The sequence below is a fragment of the Trichosurus vulpecula genome, chromosome X (genome assembly GCF_011100635.1).
Source record: "Trichosurus vulpecula isolate mTriVul1 chromosome X, mTriVul1.pri, whole genome shotgun sequence".
In the NCBI taxonomy this organism is placed as follows: Eukaryota; Metazoa; Chordata; class Mammalia; order Diprotodontia; family Phalangeridae; genus Trichosurus; species Trichosurus vulpecula.
Window position 1 is genome coordinate 21024685 of NC_050582.1, and position 20691 is coordinate 21045375.

The window sequence follows — 20691 nt, forward strand, 5'->3', positions numbered from 1 at the left end:
GTATTCCCATCTTATAGGTCAAGAAACCAAGGCTCAGAAAAGTTGTGATTTGCCAGAGTATGACACCCCATAAATGGCAGGCTCGTGGGGCATAGTTTGCCCAAACCTTGTCCTAGGCAAGAGTGTTAACATTGTTCTAATGATATCTCCTTCTCTCTAGATGCTATCGAGACATTCGGCACTTAGCACAGTGACTGGCACTTAATAAATATTGATTGATTGATTGATTCAGATTCCAGGGCTAACTTTAAGCTAAGGCACATTAGAAAAAAGCCCTGTGCATTTGCTTTGGTTCCATTAAATCAGCATTTGGTGTTTGTGCTCAACCTTTAAAAATATGGCTCCTGAGGCTGATTTTCTAATGTACGTGACATTGCTCCCTAGACTCACCCTGATCCCCATTTGTGGATTTCCACCATTAGAATGTTACAATGGATAATAATAGTATGTTGCTCATTTCCACAACTCAAGGCTAAAATGGACCGGGTTCAAGCTTGGTGACCTCTATTTAATAAAAACTCATGTATTCCCCCAGTTTCCCTTGGGAATGTCAGAATTTGTCTCTTGCCTTGGTCTTTGCAAAAAAGACAAATGCACTTTAGCTCCCAGTCAAGTGCTCAGGCTAGCAACACATCATACATGGAACACGTTTTATTTAACCTAACAGAAAATGTAAAGAACTCATACTTTAGTCTAAACAATCAAGTCCAGTTCCTTTTCCTTGCTGGTTGACCTCCACTTTACCAAGAGACCTAAATAGTCCTCCTGACTTATAGTGTTATCCTGGATGGGACAGGGTCACTCCCACACACATAAACATATACACATACACATATGCTTGAAATTGCCAGAGAGTCAAGCAATTCCTCCTAGATCATGCTAACTAAGTTTGGAATCTTCTCTCTGTCTCCCTCCTCGCATTTTAGAATTTTCAGTCCCTGTAAATTACATCAGTCACATTGTTGAGAATGTCCTATGTGTTATGTGTTCACACAGCTTATACACATCTCCTAAATGCTTTCTCCAGTACCTTTTGTTGTTTTTTTTTTGTTGCTGTTCAGTCATGTCCAACTCTCCGTGACCCCATTTGGGGTTTTCTTGGCAAAGATACTGGAGTGGTTTACCATTTCCTTCTCCAGCTCGTTTTACAGATGAGGAAACTGAAGCAAACAAGGTTAAGTGACTTGCCCAAGATCACACAGCTAGGAAGTATCTGAAGCTGGATTTGAACTCAGGAAGATAAATCTTCCTGATTCCAAGCCCAGTGCTCTAAGCACTGTGCCACCTAGCTACCCTGTGCCCAGGTTACACAGGGGCATACATTATCCTCTCCAAGTTTCTGCTTTTACGTCACAAAGGGGCTTCACACTGAGCCGTTAACAGTAAGACCTATGTGTGAACAAATTGTTTCGGTTGTTTTCCTCCTTGCTGGAAAGCCCCTCTCCACCCTCATTTTATTTGTAGTAAGAGCTCACATTTACATAGTATCTAGTTTACTTCGATTTTAGCAAAACATTTAACAAAGTATCCGATGTTATTCTTATGGAAAAAAAGATGGAGAGATATGGACTAGACAGTGACACAATTAAATGTATTTGGAAACCTTGGAATGGCTAGACTCAAAGAAGAGTCATTGATGGTTCAATGTCAGTTTGGCAGGTATCCAGTGACATGCCCCAAGGATCCGTGTGGTTTAATTTTTCTATCAATGACTTGGGTAGAGGCATTTTGGTTTGCTCATCACATTTGCAGATGCCACAAAGCTGGAGGGGGTGGAGAGGGAGAGTCAATGCATTGGAGGACAAGGTCAAGATCAGGAGCTAAATATCACATGAACTTCAATAAGGGTAAATGTCAAGTCTTGCACTTGAGTTCAGTAAACTGTTCTCCCTGGGGAAGGCATAGTTAAATGGCAGTTGGTTTGGGAAAAGATCTGGGGGTTTGAGTGGACTAGAGACCTGATAGAAGTCAGCATTGTGTGATGTGGCAACCCAAAAAGCTCATGTGACTTGGGCCTACACTGCAAGAGGCCAAGTTTACAGGAGGTGATGGTTCCTTTCTGCTCTTGCCTGGTTCTACCACTTTGGTAGTATCATGTTCACTTCTGGTGCCCCAGTTTAAAAAGGACCTGGCTAAGTTAGAGGGCCTCCAGAAGAGGCAGCCAGGATGTCAGAACGCCTCAAGTCTGGGTCATACCTATGAAAAAGAGATTGAAAGGACTTGGTCCTTTTCCTCTGGAAAAGAAAAAGAAGACTGGGAAAATTATGGCTCTTCTCGAGCATTTGAAAGGAAAGATTAGGTTTGTTCGTTTGGCCCCAGAAAGCAGAACCAGGCACAGTTTGGCTGGTACAAAGCAGTAAATTCAAGCTTGACGTCGGGAAAAACTTAGTCAACGAGAACTGTCTAAAAGTGCCTTGGGAGGAGGTGGTGGTCTCTAAGTGGTGGGTACAGTGGAGAGCATGCTAGGCCTGGAGTCAGAAGCCTGGAATTCAAAAGTGCCTCAGATACTTACTAGCTTATGTGGGCCCTGGTCAAGTCACTGAACCTCAGACTGCCTCAGTGTTCTCAACTGTAAAATGGGGATAACAATTGCACCAACCTCCCAGGGTTGTTGTGAGGTCAAAATAAGATAATATTTGTAAAGCGCTTTGCAAACCTTAAAACATGATACAAATGCCAGCTCTAGTGTTCTCCTCCTGGCAGGTCTTCTAGCAGGGGGGCAGGGATGACCTCATGGCAGTATAGCATCAAATATGGGCCCATTCCAACTCTCAAATCCTGGGATTCTATAAAAGTGCTCTCTCATAATAGCCCATGAGACAGACTGTGGTATCAGTGTTATTCCTCTTTTCTAAGATGAACACAGAGTCAAAGTGGTCCTCATTTGAGTTCTGCCTGCCATTACTAGCTGGGCCACCTTGGACATACCAATCAGTTTCTTTTAGGGAAGCAGCATTGGACAGTGGAAAGAGGCTGGCTTTGGAGTCAGAAGACTTGGATTCAGATCTCTCCTCTGCCACTTCCTAGCTTTGTGACCTTGGGCAAGCCAACTAACTCCTTTGGCCCTTAGTTTCTTCATCTCTGAAATTAAGGGGTTGAGATCAGATGATGTCTGAGGTCCTTTAGCACTCTAAATGTGTCATCTCTGAGCTTCCATTTCCTCCCCCCGAAGATGAGGACAAGAAATTCTTGCACTGTTCATCTGACAAGATTAGAAGGATTGACTGAGAAGGCCTGTTAGAGCATCCTGTAAACTGAAAAGTATTATGTAAAGGACAGCCTCGTTAGTATTTTTATTATTACGTCCACACTCTCAACACTCAGATCTCTAGACAAGGAGTAGAGTTGCAGATTGGATTTCACTGGTCTCAATGCTGGTGGGGGCTAGCACTTGAATATTATGTCCACCAATCCCTAATGGGGCAACAAAAGGAAAGATGGTTTTGCTTTGTTCTAGGGAAAGTCGTATTTTTTTCTCAGGTAAGTAGTAATGATTTTCCCCTGTTATGAATTGTGTTAATAACATTCTTAGATTCCACAGGGTAATCTCCCCCCAGCATAAACAGCAGAGCCATGCTATAGATTTCCATTACATTGCAAGATGCCAATCGGAGGCTGTACCGATATCAAACTCTTCCCCCTTAAAGAAATGCTTGTTTTCTAGCCTGCCTCTCTCTGCACTATGTCTCCTCTGCAGCAGACATTTGAAGATAATGAATGAAGTCATGGCATGGGATGACTCACAGTCACTTAGGCACCTAATTTTTCAAGAACAATTGATTTTCAAAGACCAAACTCCAAACTTTCAAAGGTTGCTTGCCTCTGCCTGTACCCTTTTAGTGCCCCCAATTATTTATGGATGACAAATTACCCCAGCTTAGAATGTCTATTTGTGGGCTGAAATCCCTAGGGTGGCCCATGCCCACTCCCTACAGGTTAGGCACCGGTCAGATTTCCCAGTTCCTTTTCCTAGAGCCCAATCCAGACCAAAAAAACCCCCAAAGGACCAGCTCTAAAGTCCGATGAGAGCCTCCATGATTAAGCCCCAAGTTTAGTGTGATTATAACAGAAAACAAAACATTAGATTCATCTCCAGGCAGCAGTAGAAAGCAATTTCACTGCAGCCATCCTATTGACTCAGAAGCCTTCAGGTCACAAGCCCCATAATGGTATTGTATCCTCATAGGCAATATATCAAATATGATCTTTCGAACTTTGCCTATGACTTTTAATCACCATATATACTGCTGGGTGGGAAGCCTCATCTCGGTTTCTGCCTATGACATATTGCTGTTAATGTACTCCTTCTTAAAGGCTGCCTAAGTGACCAGAGCTGGCTTTGCTTTAATTTGGTCCTCCGTTTGGGTTGAGAGAATTGGAGGCTGTTGGGCATTTTGACTTGTGTTTTTCATGTGCTAAAGGGAGAGAGATCTGGCCCAGAATTTCTGAGGACTCCTTTGTTTGGTTTAACCCAAGGCCAGAAATCTCAATTCTTAGCAAACTTGCCTCCCTGGCTAGATTTTTTTTGTCAGCTGTTTGGATTTCTGGCAAGAGGCAGATTCAATCATTCAACAAATATTTATTGAGTGCGTTATTGTGCGTGCAATGCTGTGGTTCAAATACTTTAATGCCGGAGCCTGGTATTCTCTGGTTTTTATTCCTCTCTTTGTTTGGTGATTATTGGCCACCGAAGGAAACAAATTATCAGGCATTTTTTCAGCATTGCATCCTAAAAGCCCCTTTCAATTGTATAGTCAGCTCTCAATTATCTGGCCTAGTGGAAAGAAGCAGCGGCATGGATCGTCAAAAAGAACAGATAATAACAATCCTGTATATTTGGCTTTGGAGTGTCCTCTGGCTGGCTTGGATTTGTTATTGTTGCTGCTTTTAAGCAGAAGTTAGGGGGAGAGAGATTTTGACACAGTAGTATGAAGAGCGTTCTAACAAGAGAGCTGTCCAAAAATGAATAGCTTGCCTTGGGACATGGCAATCTTAGTATCAGAATATAATAGAGCTAGGAGGGACCTTGGAGATCAGATCATTTGGCCAACTTCCCTCCTTTGACAGACTAATAAATGGAGGCCCAAAGTATAGAGCTTCCTGGCACTCAGAGTATTCAAGGAGAGCCTGCCAGAGAGGAGGCTACAGAGGGGTCACCGCACTGGATGAACAGTGGAATTGGACAACCACAAGGGTCCCACTAACCCTGAGATTCCACGATTCTCTTAATGTTAAAATGATTTTCTATTTTTGGCACATACCCATGAAAGGTACAGGGAAATGGACCACCATAGTACAAAGAGACCAGCCTAGAATTTCGGGCATATTCCAGTTACCCAAAGTGGGTAATCCCCACACAGACAATCATAATCGATTGTATATGCTTACACTGGGAAGGGGTATGTACAATAGTAGTAACCTTATGCATTTATTAGCATTTTTCTCCTTATGTTGCAGAAAATAGAAATAATTGATGATGAAGAAAGTGACATGATAAGTAATTCAGAAGTGGAGCAAATGAGTTCTCTCTTGGATTATAAGGTAGAAGTAATTTGGGGTTTTTTATCTTAATTTTATTGATATCATTTGGTTTCGGTAAATATAATTTTGAATTCTTCATTTCCAACTCTCATCCTATCCTATCTGAAACAATCTAATGAGTATTTATTAAGCTCCTACTGTGTGCAAATCATTGTGTGTCAGCCATTGGGGAAATAAGACAAAACAAAATATGGTCCCCACCTAGAAGGAACTCATCTCCCAGTAGGGAGGATGCAACCTATAAACAACTAAGCATCTCGATAATCCCAAGGCATTAAAGGCACATGTTGGCCCCAGACCTGTGCTACTCTCTTCTGGGAAGTTCAGTGCCCCAAGGTATCTCATCAATTCTCTCAACCCACATTGGTACCAATTAGGGAACCAGGGGAAATAGACTTTGGTGAGTCCAAAGGTTAAGGACTACTGGTGACAGAGGGAGGGCCTCATGATGCCAATCTTTTTTTTTCTTTTTACTCATCGTATCTGTTTGTGTCAAAATGAATCTTTTTCAAATGAGAGTGCTATAGGAGCCACTTGCGCCATGATATTTTTGTTTCTCTGCCTTTTGGGGTAGCAAAAAGCCTTTCACAATTTTGTCTTGGAATAGAATTTGTTCAAAAGAGTAAATTATTTTCTTTATATGGTAATTTACCTGTTCTATGGGACATTAAAAAAAGAATCTTCAGAGCATTTTTAATGGCTAAGGAGACTACAGAATGAATATGAATAGAGGTGACCTTTTCTTAATGTCACTTGTCACTGAACTGAATGGCTTGTTGTGACAGGATGCCATACATAACTTTGTTTGTTTTGATTAAATTTTGACATCAGCGATCAGTCTTTATGTCCATATGTTGGCCGCATAGGTGTTCATACCATCCCTTGGTGAACTGGAATCCTCTGCCCAGGGAGAGCTTTGTGGCCTTCTGTGGCTATCTTTTGATGGCCCAAAGTTCCTTCCCTTGAGCACCTTTAGTGTTTAGAGCAGAGCTGGGAAATCAGGGGATGTTAACTGAGAGGAGCATTTCGTTGGAAAAGGCAGCAGCTGGCATTTTCTACAAAATTTTTTCAGTTTTGCTAGTTACTTCATTGGCCAGATTCTGTTTTCCAAATGTTCCTAACACATCAGGTTTTCAAATATTGAAGAACACAAATACAGAAGGAAACTGTCTTTTGAGAAATCTTTGCAAAGGAGGTCAGGGAGGACAATCTGATCGTGTGCTTACTTACAGCTGTCGTTCCCACTAAGAATCATTCAAGTGAGCCCTTCTGGAGAACAAGAGCATGTTCTAGTCCCTCTTACATGGCATTGAGTGAGTCGGGAAACATTCAGCAGGCACCTCCAGTACGCAGAGCCCTGGGTACCCCAAGTGGGAAGCTGACAGAGCCTCACAAGCCACCATTTGGCAGAGGTGTCAGCCCTACATCTGTCATTAATTGGCATTTGCAGTCCAATTAATGACTTGGGCAAATCTCTTCTCTCTTAGCCTCCACTTCCCTGTCTGTGAAAGGGGATCGAAATGGAGACTGTTGAAGGTTCCCTGTAGCTGCACAATCTCTGACTCCAGGTCAGAGGGCCACATTGTCCAGCTGTAAAGTGGTTCCCTGGCAATGCTGATGGGAATGGGCCCAGGGCTTATTTAGTAAGCTCACTTCCTAAGGCCTCTTTCCGTGAGGCCTCTCTGAGCTGCTTGAGGAAGTTCGAAGGCCTGGCCCCGAGGAGGTTGTATAGTCCAGCTATGCCAATTAGCTTTTGTGCCAGGCTGTAAAGGGCATTTAGTATCCTGGCCCTTTTCATTGTAGCAGGTGCTGTAAGGAACAACGAGCTGTTTCACTGTTACTTGGGGGGAGGAGGGGCTTTTGAGTCCTCCCTTCCTCCCCCATAACCCCATGAACGACTTTGTTGGAACTCAAAAACACTAGTACATGTAGCGTAGCCAGAGAATTGCAGAACTGATATTGGCATGTTTGCCAATTCCTTTCATTGAGGCACCTTGCTGCCTTGCTTCCCAAAATTGCAATGCCTGTTTTTGTTTTTGACAGCCTAATCTGTATTGGATCATAATGTGTATTTTACCTTTACCCTGCTTAAAAGAAATTATTACACTGTGCGTGCAGACACCCACACACACGGTTATTTGGTGCCTCCAGACAAGTGGATTTTTTTTAGTTCAACGTTGATTTATGTAGTAGAGTGTCATCTTGGGAAGGATCCACCCCCCCTCCGCCCCCAACCTCTGCAGTGCTATGATGCAAACGCCAGTCGCTATGAAATCAATTCAGCTTTTCTTTTTGGTGCTAATTATAAATTACTCGATGTGGTTTGGGTTTTTTTTCCCCTCGAGCACTGAGTTGAATCTACGTGTTATTCTTGTGATTCCATGTTACAAATGGAAAGAATACCTTCTTTGTATATCCTCTCGTTGCTCCCCATTGATACTGAGTGTAGACATTTGGAAGCTTCCGACTGGGTCGTAGCTTTGGAAACCCATATTGTGAAGGAGTGCCAAGCCAAGACCAAGTCCTTGTGTGATGCAGGGCGCTGGGCAAAGGCCCTAAGGCCCAATTGTCTGGGTCAGAAAAACTACCTCAACTTTGGCAGCTGTAAGCAGGCTCAATGATGGAGTCGGCAAGGAAGGAAGGGGCTACTCTGTGCCAGGCACTGCTAAGCACTTTCAAAATAGTATATCCATTTGATCCTCACAACACCCCTGGGACGTAGATGCTTTTTTATCCCCATCTTATAGTTGAAAAAACTGAGGCAGATTGATATTAAGTGACTTGCCCAGGGTCACACAGTTAGTAAGTGTCTGAGGCTGATTGGAACTTAGGTCTTCCTGACTTAAAGCCCAGGCGATCTATCCGCTGTGCAACTAACTGCCTCCCTTGCTCTGCAAGGATCCTAGAATGCTTCCTATAGGTCATCCTGTTGGATGAGAGCTTCCATCTAACTGAGTGGATTTAGCAGCAAGACAAATGAGCTCTTTGTGGTGTGGGCCGCTCAGTCGGTGCTCTTATTTCAATGCCTCCCATAAGCCCCTCCTATTCCCTGGAAATTACTCGGGCTACACATAAAAAATTATAGATAATCTAGAAAATAGTCAACATATTTGCAAAGAGCAGCCCGTAGAAGGGCCTAGAAGATGATTTCAAAGCTGTTTATGTTTTCAAAACACTACATGACTCCTTAGAATTTGTCTGAAAAATAAGGGACCTGAATCTGCAAAGATAACTCTATGAACTTTGTAAGCACGAATTAATTTTTTCTAAGTGATCTCTAATGGATTGTGAGTGCAGCGAGGAAAGAACTGCATAAGGACCGAATGGGAGATAATGCTGCTTTATAGAAAAAAGTCTTCCTGGGTAGCACTTTACTAATACGGCTGCCTTGACAACTACTACTAATAAAGGCTGGAGGCCTTAAATGAGGCCGGCCTACTAGAAGCTTGTAGTAACCCTGCTTGTCAATACAAAATGCTTCTTGATAAGGAACTACGTTTGGACAGATGATTTATTTCTGGTCAAGCTGTCTGCAAAGGCAGATTCCAGAGGCAGTGTGGTAAATGGTGTCGCCAACACATTTCGTGCATTGGATGTGATTTTCCCTTGGCCACCTCAGATAAGGCAGCCAAAATGCCAAGAAATTCTCATTATTGGTATGTTTTTATATAGCTCTTAATCAACACTATTTAAAAAAAATTATGTCATGTTTTTTCCAATTACAAGTAAAAACAATTAACATTCATTTTTTTAAATTTTGAGTTCCATGTTCTCCCCTTCCCTCCCCCCCTCCAGAAGGCTAGCAATTGGATATAAGATCATATGTGTGCAGTCGTGCAAAACATATTAGTCAAGTTGTGAGAGAAAACAGAGACCAAAAAAACAAGAAAAATAAAGAAAGTTAAAAAGTATGCTTCCAGCTGCATTCACACTCCAGCGGTTCTTTCTCTGGAGGCAAATAGTAGTTTTCATCACGAGTCCTTTGGAATTGTCTTGGGTCATTGTATTGCTGAGAATACCTAAGTCATTCCCAGTTAATCCTCCTTACAGTATTGCTCTTAATGTATACAATGTTCTTCTGGTTCTGCTCATTTCACTTCACATCAGATTATATAAGTCTTAGCATATTTTTCTGAAATCCTCCTGCTCACCATTTCTTATAGCACAATAGTATTCCATCACCATCACACACCACAACTTGTCCAGCCATTCCCCAATTGATGGACATCCTCTCAGTTTCCAATTCTTTGCCACCACAAAAAGAGCTGCTAGAAATATTTGTGTAAAAATAAGTCCTTTTTTCCTTTAATCTGTTTGGGATAGATCCAGTAGTGATATTGCTGGGTCAGATGGTATATACAGTTTTATAACTCTTTGCACATAATTCTGAATTGTTCCATAAGTATTTTTGTACATATAGGTCCTTTTCCTTTTTGTTTTCTATCTCTTTGGGACTACAGACCTAGTAGTGGTATTGCTGGGTCAAAGGGGATGCAGACTTTTATAGTCTTTTGGGAACAGTTCCAAATTGCTGTCCAGAATGGTTGGATCAGTTCACAACTCCACCAGTAGTGCATTTATGTCCCAGTTTTTCACATCCCCTTCAACATTTTTCATTTTCCTTTTCTGTCATATTAGCTAATCTGATAGGCATAAGGTGATACCTCAGAGTTGTTTTAATTTGCATTTCTCTAATCATTTAGAGCTTTTTTTTATAAATATGGCTATAGATAGCTTTGATTTCTCCTTCTGGAAACTGCCTGTTCGTATCCTTTGACCATTTCTCAATTGGGGAATGTATTCTTATAAATTTGACAAAGTTCTCTATACTTAAGAAATGAGGCCTTTATCTTATTCCCCTCCTCTCCTGCTTCCCTATAGGGCAAGCTAGATTTCTATACCTGAGTGTGTACATTATTCCCACTTTGAGCTAATTCCAGTGAGAGTAAAGACCAAGTTGGTTGCCCCACCCCCGCTCCATCTTTCCCTCCACTGTAAAAGCTCTTCCTTTCACATTTCTTTTATGTGAGATAATTTACCCCAGTCTGCCTTACCCTTCCGCCTTCTGCCAATGCATCTTTCTTTCTCATCCCTTAATTTTATTTTTTTTTTAAATCATCACATCACAGACAATTCACTCCTGTGCCCTTTGTCTCTGTATACTCCTTCTAACTGCCTTAACAATGACAAAGTTCTTAGGAGTTACAAGTATCATCTTCTCATGTAGGAATATAAGCAATTTAAATTTATTGAATCCCTTATGATTTCTCTCTCATGTTCACTTTTATATGCTTCTCTTGAGTCTTGTATTTGAAAGTCACATTTTCTTTTCAGCTCTGGTCTTGTCAAGAGGAATGCTTGAAAGTCCTCTATTTCATTAAATATCAATTTTTACCCTGGAGAATTATACTCACTCTTGCTGGGCAGGTTATTCTTGATTGTAATCCTAGCTCCTTTGCTCTCTGGAATATCTCATTCCAAGCCCTCTGTTCTTTTAATGTAGAAACTGCTAAATCTTGTGTTATCCTGGCCTTGGCTCCACAATATTTGAATTGTTTCTTGCTGCTTGCAATATTTTTCCTTGACCTGTGAGCTCTAAAATTTGGCTATAATATTTCTGGGAGTTTTCATTTTGGGATCTCTTTCAGAAGGCAATGAGTGGATTCTTTCAATTTCTATTTTATCCTCTGGTTCTAGGCTATCAGGGCAGTTTTCCTTGACAATTTCTTGAAATATCATGTCTAGGCTCTTTTTTGATCATAGCTTTTAGAAAGTCCAATAATTCTTAAATTATCTCTCCTCAATCTCTTTTCCAAGTCAGCTGTTTTTCCAATGAGGTATTTCACATTTTCTTCTATTCTTTCATTCTTTTGATTGTGTTTTATTATTTCTTCATGTCTCATGGAATTATCAGCTTCCACCTGCCCAGTTCTAATTTTTATGGAACCATTTTCTTCAGTGAGCTTTTATACATCCTTTTCCATTTGTCCAGTTCTGCTTTTTAAGGAGTTCTTAAGACTCTTCAGTGGATTTTTGTGCCTCTTTTACCATTGGCCAATTCTGTTTTTTAAGGTGTTATTTTTTTCATTATTTTTTGTGCCTCCTTTACCAAGCTGTTTGACTCTGTTTTCCTAATTTTCTTGTATCACTCATTTCTTTTCTCATTTTTTCCTCTACCTCTCTTATTTGATTTTTAAATACTTTTTGAGCTCTTCCAGGAATTCCTTTGGGTCCTGTCACCAATTCACATTTTTCTTTAAAGCTTTGCATGCAGCTATTTTGACTTTGTTTTCTTCTTCTTTGTTACTGTCTTGATCTTCCCTGTCACCATGTTAACTTTCTAAGGTCAGGTTCTTTTTTGTTGTTGATTGCTCACTTTTTAGCCTATTTTTGACTTCTAACTTTATGTTGAAGTTGGGCTCTGCTCTGAGGGTAGAGGGGGTCCTGTCCCAAGCTTCAGGTTTTTCAGAGCTAGTTCTGGGGATCGATAAGTTTTCAGTTCTTTCAAGATGGTATCATCTAAGGATAAGCATTGTCACTGCTTTCCTTGCCTATGCTCTGGTAAATAAACACCGACTTCTGTTTTTAATTCATTTTTCTCCAAAACACCTTGATGTCCATTATTTAATTTGATCTCAACAACTGTGTGGAATCAAAAGTTGGAAATTGCCTTGAGATGCCATCTAGACCAACCCCCTTCTTTTACAAATGAGAAAGGTCAAATGTTTCCTTTTTGTCTTTGTATTTTCAGTGCCTGGTATATAGGAGGGGTTCAATCAATAAATGCTTGTTGAATTAAGAGGCTTGGCCAAGGTCACACAGATCAAAAGTGGTTGAAACAGGATTAGAACCAGGGTCCTCTGCTCCACCAGGGCAGGTGTGGAGCCCATTATACAGATGAGAAAAGTTGAGGCTCCAAGATCACACAGGCCTGATTTAGAATGGAAGGCTCCTGACTCCCAGTGAGAGCCTTAGCCATCTTCTTCCCACTGATATGAGTACTTAGAAGAAGTTGGGGACCCAGTTTGTTGTATGAGAAGATCCAGGCATCAAGCTTATACTCAGGCCCCCAAACCAGTCCTCACAATCTCCATTGTGCTTTCCAGGCCACCTTGTGAGAGGGTTACATATTTATCTATTCCCAGCACCTCATTTTATCAAGGAGGCTGTAAGATTCTCCCTGGCCTCCTTGCTCTCAGTTAATAGGGGTCTGTGTGTTGTTAATCCTAATCTATGTGCTGATCAGGCTCTGGGGGATTCTCCAAGAAAGGAATTGTTTTGTGTTTTGTAGAGGATTTTTTCCTCCTCTCTTACCTTGTGGCAGGATTTTTTGACCTTGCCAACTCAGACTTGATCATCTTTACCCTGAGGGATGTTTTCTATGGCAATTCTATTAACGGCCAACCTTTGAGCACTGGAATAATTTAGCTTGCTTCATTATATTCTCCCCTGTTAGAACTAGATTTTCTCCCTCGTCCCTTTGCTTTGATAGATTTTAGAATTTCCACCTTTCACGTATGCTAATGTCATTGGGGCTGTTTCTATCTTGGCCTGCAGAATGAAGAAGTCAGATTCATGGAAAATGAGCTGGAGATTCAGAAACAAAAGTACTTTAAACTCCAAGCATTTGTGAGAAGCTTGATACTAGCCATGAAAGCTGATGATAAAGAACAACAGCAGGTAAGCTGGAGAGGAGACTAGAAGGCCGCCGTGTATCGTGACGAGAAGTGGGACATACTGCTACTTTTCTGGATATTTTGTCACATCTCTTCTTCATTCTTGTTTTACACTGAGGAAAGTTCTGTTATCCTGTGATTTGCCTTCTTCCTCCCCCTACCACCCACCCCAGGAATATAATTTTCTTCACTCCATCATTAGGCTTTGGGCACAATCTATTAGTGGAAAAACAAGATGGCAGACTAGCATATTTGATTAATAAGTATCCTTGCTTCTGGGAAGGAATCACAGGACTTCCTTAAAAACAAAGCAATCCAGAGCCAAGGGCAACCCACCCAGAATATTCTGAGGGGGAGAGGTTGGCCTTGGCTGGGCCACTCCCCAGTATGCATTTCATGGGAGCATTGGCCAATTCAGAGGCTGTGGAGGAAGAGGGTGCCAGGCCTGGGCCTCACTTAACTTTTGTCTGTGCTGGAGTTCATGGAAGTGTATGCCTTTTACTCAGTAGCACTGCTCACAAAATAAATAGCAAAGGATTTTGGGAAATGCCTGGTGACCATCATTATCATCACCTTTTTTTCATTGCAGTAGAATGTCCAATTCTTCCATTTAAAAGATCACGTGTTATGTCTTGGGATAAGGAGAGAAGCATAAAACAGTGAGATTTAAATCTAGGTCTTCCCAACCATAGGCGTAGCCCTCCATCTACACCAAACTACCTCTTTCTTGTTTCTTACAGCATTACATTCTTACGTTTAGCCATCTCCAAATTAATGCACACCATTTTTTCTTATTTTTTGAGTGTCAAAATGAAGATCTTTTGCCCTTTTGTTTTTCTAGTAATTTCTTAATCTTGCTAGGATTAATTTTCCACAAATTCATGTCCACTGAAAAAAAGTTAAATGTTACCATATGTTGTCTCATTAATCTGGGACAGAACATAGAACATACGTTAGTGGCTCAAGGGGCAGAGAAGCATTTCTCAGGGAATGTCCTTCAAGGTATAAGGAATCCTAGGGCTGAAAGAGCTCAGCCAGTTTGCCCTAAGGCAGGGCCACACTCAGGCCCATCCTAGAACACCAGAGGAACAGATGATCATAGCCCTGGAGTGAAAATATCCCTTAGATGCCACCTCGTCCAACCCCTTCATTTTACAGATGAGATTGAGGCCTTGCTTATTGTGGGGCCGAGTGTGTCTTTGAACCCAGTTCTCTGACTCCAAACCCATCATGCAGAAGGAGATTCTGTAGCTGTTGAACTCTAGCAATCCAAGCCTTTCTATATATTATAGAGGAAACCTCAACTCTGAAGCTCAAGGCCAAAGAGTTAACTCACTCATGAGACTTGAGCTACTCTTCATCCACCTCTCCACCTGCCCACGGCCCCAGTTCAATCAACCGTTAATTGCCCCTGCCAACGTGGTTCAAGTGCATTGCTCTCAAATGAATGTATGTAGTGGGATTCTACAATCCCTTAATTCTCAGAAATCTAAAGTATAGGCTCAAAGGGCTAATTGCAGTGCTTTAGAATGTGGGCCCAGAGGCATTATATATTTTGAATAATTATAAAGAACAAAATTTGACCCAGTCCTAGGACTGGCTTTTGGAATGTGGTCCTGGACTCCAAGACTGTAGTACTATGAATTCAATTATGCAGTCAATTTGGAATTACCAGTGGCATTTGAAATCCATGAACAACACACAAATTCCTTTTTAGTTTAAAAAGAAAAAGAAAAGAACGCTAGTACAAAAGTTTGTTTGGCCCAGATTCTGTGCTGTGGTGACTACATAGGCATCAGACACTAGCTTTGTGACTCTGGGCAAGTCACCTGACTTTTCAGTGCTGTCATTTCCTCATATGTAAAATGGACCTCGTAATAATGCCTACCTCCTGGACTTGTTGGAGGATCCAAACTATGGAAGGTGTTTTGCAAGCCATAAAGTACCATATCAGTGTGAACAGGTTATTTTCATTATGATGATTATTGCCAACAATAGCAGAAGGAACTCAAGTAAGCTGGGCCTTCTCCCTTTTTCCTTCTTCTCTGGTAGGGAGTTAGAGGTGTAGAAACATGGTGATGATACACAACTATGATAGCAGATACCTGAATAACGAATAACTGCCTCTTTTGGTGGCCAGTGGCTGGTATTGGATTCTCCAAGTGTGGTCTGCCATGGTCTTCAGGTGGCCTAAAGGCTGATCTCAAGGCTTGTTAGCATTTCTGTTGTTACATGACTATAGTTCTGTTACTGGAAGGAATGAATAAATTTGACATTTAATAATCTTGAAATCAGCTATAATGTTGTTAGTGTGTCATTGAAGGCAGTATCACTTTCATATGAATCCTGATGGCTTGTTTTGCTTGTCTTTGCTGTGACAAAGAGAAACAGGAAGGGTAGGTGAGCCCCAAAATCTTTTGCCCCAGCAGTATGTTCAGGGGCTGAAAAAGTTGGAGAAGCCTTGGTATAGGGGAGATTGCAGGTAACCTAGGTTTTTAATGGCAATGAGCACCATAACATTACCCCAGACTGTTAAAGACATTGTCAGCCACAGCCATTGTACTGGTTGTTTTTAGCCAGTTTTCTTCATTGCAAGGAATAGTTCAGTTCCTGGTGGGGAGAGGAGAGATATTTTGAAATGATTGTGATGTAAAAGCAAAAGATATCACTAAGACTTACCTAAAAAGAAAAGAGAAAAAAACGGTTACTGAATACAGATGATGAAAGCTTTCTGTCTTCTTGGTAAAGAGGTCGGGGACTATGGGGACTAAATGTTGCATACTTTCTCAGATACAATCAGCTGTGTTACCTGGTTTTGCTTAGTTCGGGGGGGGGAGGGGAGGGGAATGGATAGCAGGAATGTATATCATGTGCAAAACAAGAGACATCAAGGAAACTTACATATTGTGTGTGTGTGTGTGTGTGTGTGTGTGTGAGAGAGAGAGAGAGAGAGAGAGAGAGAGAGAGAGAGAGAATCTTAGCCAATCCAATCAGCTTTCTTCTCTGAACTTTGATTCCTCCACCTTTACAGTGAGGGTAAAGAGCAATTACCATCCCAAAGTTTGCCACCTCCCCAACACCTCCGGCCCCCTCCACCCCCATGTTGGCCTCAGATCAACATTGCAGACACTGATACAGTGCTAGCTCAGTCAGACTCCACTTGTCTCCATTCCCAAGACCTACAGCAATTGAAGGGGGACCAGTAGTCAATAAAGTCTGCAATACAAGCAAAGTAGCCCAAAGATTTGGCCAGGGTGTTAATGTTAAAATCCAAGGTCATAGTAAGACATTGAAAATCACCACTTCTTAGTCAACTTTATGCCTCAGCACTAGGTTTGATTTGTTTTCTATATACATACACATACCCATACATAAATAAATATAAATAGAGACATGTTGCCTCTGAGCCCCAAGTCTTCATACTTCACAAGACCCCGACATTAGTCAGCCATGGGTAATTCAGTGTTGAACAAATACATAATCCTCTTCCCAGACTTGAAATTATTACTCCTAGATTCGATAATGCAGTTGTCTCACGTCCTTTTGGCCCCTGCTATATCTCCTGAAAATCTTAACAAAAGGTCTCGTTAGTGTCTGTTGCAGTGGTTTGCCTTCCTTAATGAGGATGCTTGGCAATTACAAATTGAACTAAGTCCAGTCGTTTATTTCGCACAGATTCTGTCTAGCCAGTGCCAGTAATGACTTCCTTAGATCTGACCTTGGTTAGAGGTTAACCAACACGCTGGAGATGAAAGCCTCTGCATCCCGTTACTGGGATACAGCATCTGAGAAGCCACGTAGCACTTTGGAGATGACCTTTCTGTATCAATAATCTCCATTTCAGCCAGAAGTTCAGACTTTTATACTGAGCACAATAAATGGCAGCCCTGCTTCCCTAATGAAACCCCCATTTCCACACAGGTCTTAAAGTAACTCGACTGGCCATCCCTCTGTTACATAGCATAGCATGTCCAATCTTTGGCATGGTAGGCTAAAATGTATTTTACCTTTTAAAAGACAGAAATGCATCCTGCCTTATTTCATCAGAAGATCTTGTGTCTTCACATATGTCCTTTATTTAATTTGTTCACGTTCCTTAGTCTGTACCCAAGACTCTGACTAAGGACAGGAAATTGTTTAAATCTACCATGTTGTTTTCAGCTGAGGGAGTGGCCAAATGGACCCTCGATTTCTCAGCCCTAATGGCAAGATGGCCATGTAGAAGCCAGCCAAATAAAGACCATTTCTTTGGAGTGGGCAGGCACCAGTTCTGTTCACCCTGCCAAAGCAATTGGCCAATGGCAGAGGTGAGTCCCTGGTGGTCTGCCCAGGCAGCTCATTTGCCACACATAGGTACAGATGGATCACTTAGCCATCTGGATTTGCCAATATGGCTATGTCCCGGGAGGTTGCTGGGTCACCTGTGGATTGGGTCGTGACTTAAGGAGAGGATGCCTAGAACGCTTTGTTCTGTCCCAATCCATTTTGCTAAGAGCACTTGTTCTCACACCAATATGCAAATAGCTTGCAATGAAATGGAAATTGTCTCAGTGATGGAGAGCATAACTGGTACTGGCAGAGTTTAATAAGGCCCACGATTTTCCAACTCTTTAATGGTGATTATCAGACCCTGCTGCACTAGTCGTGACGAACTGGAGATGCCTAAAGCTCTCCAAAGTACTTGTTTGAGAATGGTTACTCATCTTCCCTCCTGATTTCCCCTTTGTCCAGAGTACCTCTCCTGCATAATCTGTGCTCCTCAGTGTCTCCTGCTTCATAATTATTAAATTGTTGATGAAAATTTCCCTTTCAGATAAGGAATTTGTTATATTCTCACCAAAGAACCATGCAGACAGAGGATTCTTTCTCCAAATCAAAATGAGACCCTTGCAACTTTTAACATAAACCTAGGAGAATCTGTCCATATACTAATCCCAAAAAATGGATTTTTTTTTCTGCCCCAGGCCCTGCTGTCAGATTTACCTCCTGAATTAGAAGAGCTGGATTTCCATCACGCCTCGCCAGAGCCTGATGATACCTCATTCAGTTTGTCTTCTTTATCAGAGAAAAATGCCTCCGACAGTTTGTGATTTGGGGAGGGGGGAGGGGCCGGGGTGGGGGGGCAATCTATGCCGCAGCCTTTGGGCTGCCTAACAGGTGTGCATTTCAAGATAACTGCATTTTGTTGCCTGATACCCTTCAGTTGGAAAAACAAATTGAGGGAAACAGACAGATTCTGTGAAGGATGGACATGATAGAATGGCTGCAATTTAGAGTGAAAAGAAACACGGGATTGCAAAGCTTAGTGTTTGGGGTTTGGGGGGGTTTTGTAAACTGAGGAAGCTCTATGGGGAAAGCTTTATTTAATTTTTAGCAGTACAGCCATGAAATACTTAAATGTCTAATTTTGGAGAGATTTTGTTTTTCTTTTGTTTTGTAGAAGAGTCTTATTTTGAACAGTAGCTTTGAGCAGGGAACCAAGAATGCAAAAAACAAAAAATAAAGGTATTTCAACACTACCTGTCAAGACGATCAAACTTGGCTAGCCTGGTTTTTGTGGCCTCCCTCCCTCTCCTCTCCTTGTAATCCACACACACTTGTACTCAGGAAAGCAGGCTTAGAATTGAACGTGGACATGAAAAACCAGTTTGAGCCTGGATGAGTGTGGGGAATTATTCTTGGACCCCTGTGAAAATTTCCTTTAAGTCAGAGATTGAACTAGAGAAGTGCTTACTAGCTGTAATTATGTCATGTAAATTGTTGCTACCCTTCCATCCTCTTACCAAAATGTCTGGGGTGGGACAGAGGAAAGACTGTGGAAGATTAATTCAGTAACTCAAAGTCCAATAAATTATTATTTAAGTCCAGAAACAAAGTATAACTGTTGTAAAAAATTAGACTCTTAATGGGAATTCTTGATCACTGCAAATGGCAAATATCAGTAAGATTCACACTGTATTGATGAATATTCAGAACTGGGCTAGAAAAAGTGTCGCCAGAATATCCCACCCTCCTCACTGCCTTCATAATGTGTTTCAATTCATTATGCTCCATGAAACAGGAAAAGTCAATGTAAGCTCCTGCAATTCTTGTATCTAGTTCTTCCGAGAGTCCACATGCTCTCTGTGTAGAATGTGTACAGTGCCATCAGCCAAGGATGCCTGCCATCCTCCCAGAGCTGCCCCACTCTTGTTAATCAGGAGCCTTGGAATTTCCTGGATGCCATTTACGGAGCATTCAGGCCAGTTGGGCATGTTACCCAATTGTTCTATTAGCAGGCACCAGATGGCAACTCACTGTCAAAAAGACTTGGCTTCCTGAGCACCAGATGGCATTACCTAGACCTGATACAGGTAAATGCCAACTTGTCCCCAAGCACACAGTGCTTTGTGACTTGGCACTGTGGAATTGAGTTGCATGGTTAAATACAGGAAGGATCAGTGTGGTAGGTGGCTACCTTGGTCATTTTAAAAATCAAATACTCCTTCTAAGTATTCATGCATGTTGTCATCAAAACCACGTTTGACCCCTTAATCTCATTCTGACTCCACAGAAGGAGTTGTGACATTTATTCAGCCCCAGAATGCCCATATACAGGTGTGCACATGTATGTGTGAATTCATGAATTCATGTGATTTTGTCCATGTAGAGAACTCCCCTTGTGGGAAATCTCTCCACTGACATATACCATGACTTCAACTAGTCCTAAGAAGTAGCCTGAGGCAAATAGAGGTTGGCTGACTTGCCTAGGCTATGTATATACATATACATCATATATATACACACACATACATCTGCACTCATTTCTTTAATACTGTCAGTGGGCATGCTTTTACTAGCATTAATCACCCTTCCAACTCTCCTACCACTTTGCAGGCAGTCTTTAAGAGTTGTTATGGCTAACAAATTCAACCTGTGACCAACCCAATAACAACCTTCCCCGAATTTGGGTCCTCAGATGACATATGTACAAGCATCTGTTGTGGGACATGTACCTGCAGCCTTCCCAGATTGCTAGGACCTACCAAGGAATGCACTCCACTGACAGAGCCTTCAAGAAACCAGGCTCATGTCCACATCATGAGGAGACAGCAGAGGAAGACTGTTTGAGGAGGTGTGTACATGTGTGTACCACACACATATATACACAGAATTAGGCTCTCCCTGTGCCCCCCACCCTCCCCACTATCCAAATTCCATCAATAGACATGAATGTGAGTGAGGCCACAGAATCTCAAATATTAAGATGAACTTGGTCATTTCACATTGATTTCTATGTGGGACCCAACACCCATGATATAAAGCAGAGGGAAGGAGCTGGCTTCATATGATATCTCTAGGAAAGGAGATTCCAAATCAGCCAATCTGTCTAAGGGCTCATGAATCCATGAGCTCATTGAGCTGGGTCTCCCTCTAATGGTGCCCATGCTGTCCATCTAGGCTTCTCATTCTGTGTTTGTCCATGTCTTTCCAT

At 41.8% G+C, this 20691-nt stretch overlaps 1 protein-coding gene across 1 annotated transcript in view; it reads left to right on the forward strand.

Moving 5' to 3' along the window:
- The window catches only part of HDX (highly divergent homeobox), a 68388-nt gene extending 50081 nt beyond the window's left edge, over positions 1–18307 (forward strand). The window contains exons 7-9 of the mRNA XM_036740183.1: positions 5458–5541; positions 13099–13221; positions 18182–18307. Of these exons, the coding sequence (XP_036596078.1) occupies positions 5458–5541; positions 13099–13221; positions 18182–18307 (333 nt within the window). The remainder of the gene's footprint in view (positions 1–5457; positions 5542–13098; positions 13222–18181) is intronic.
- Positions 18308–20691: the final 2384 nt, after the last annotated feature.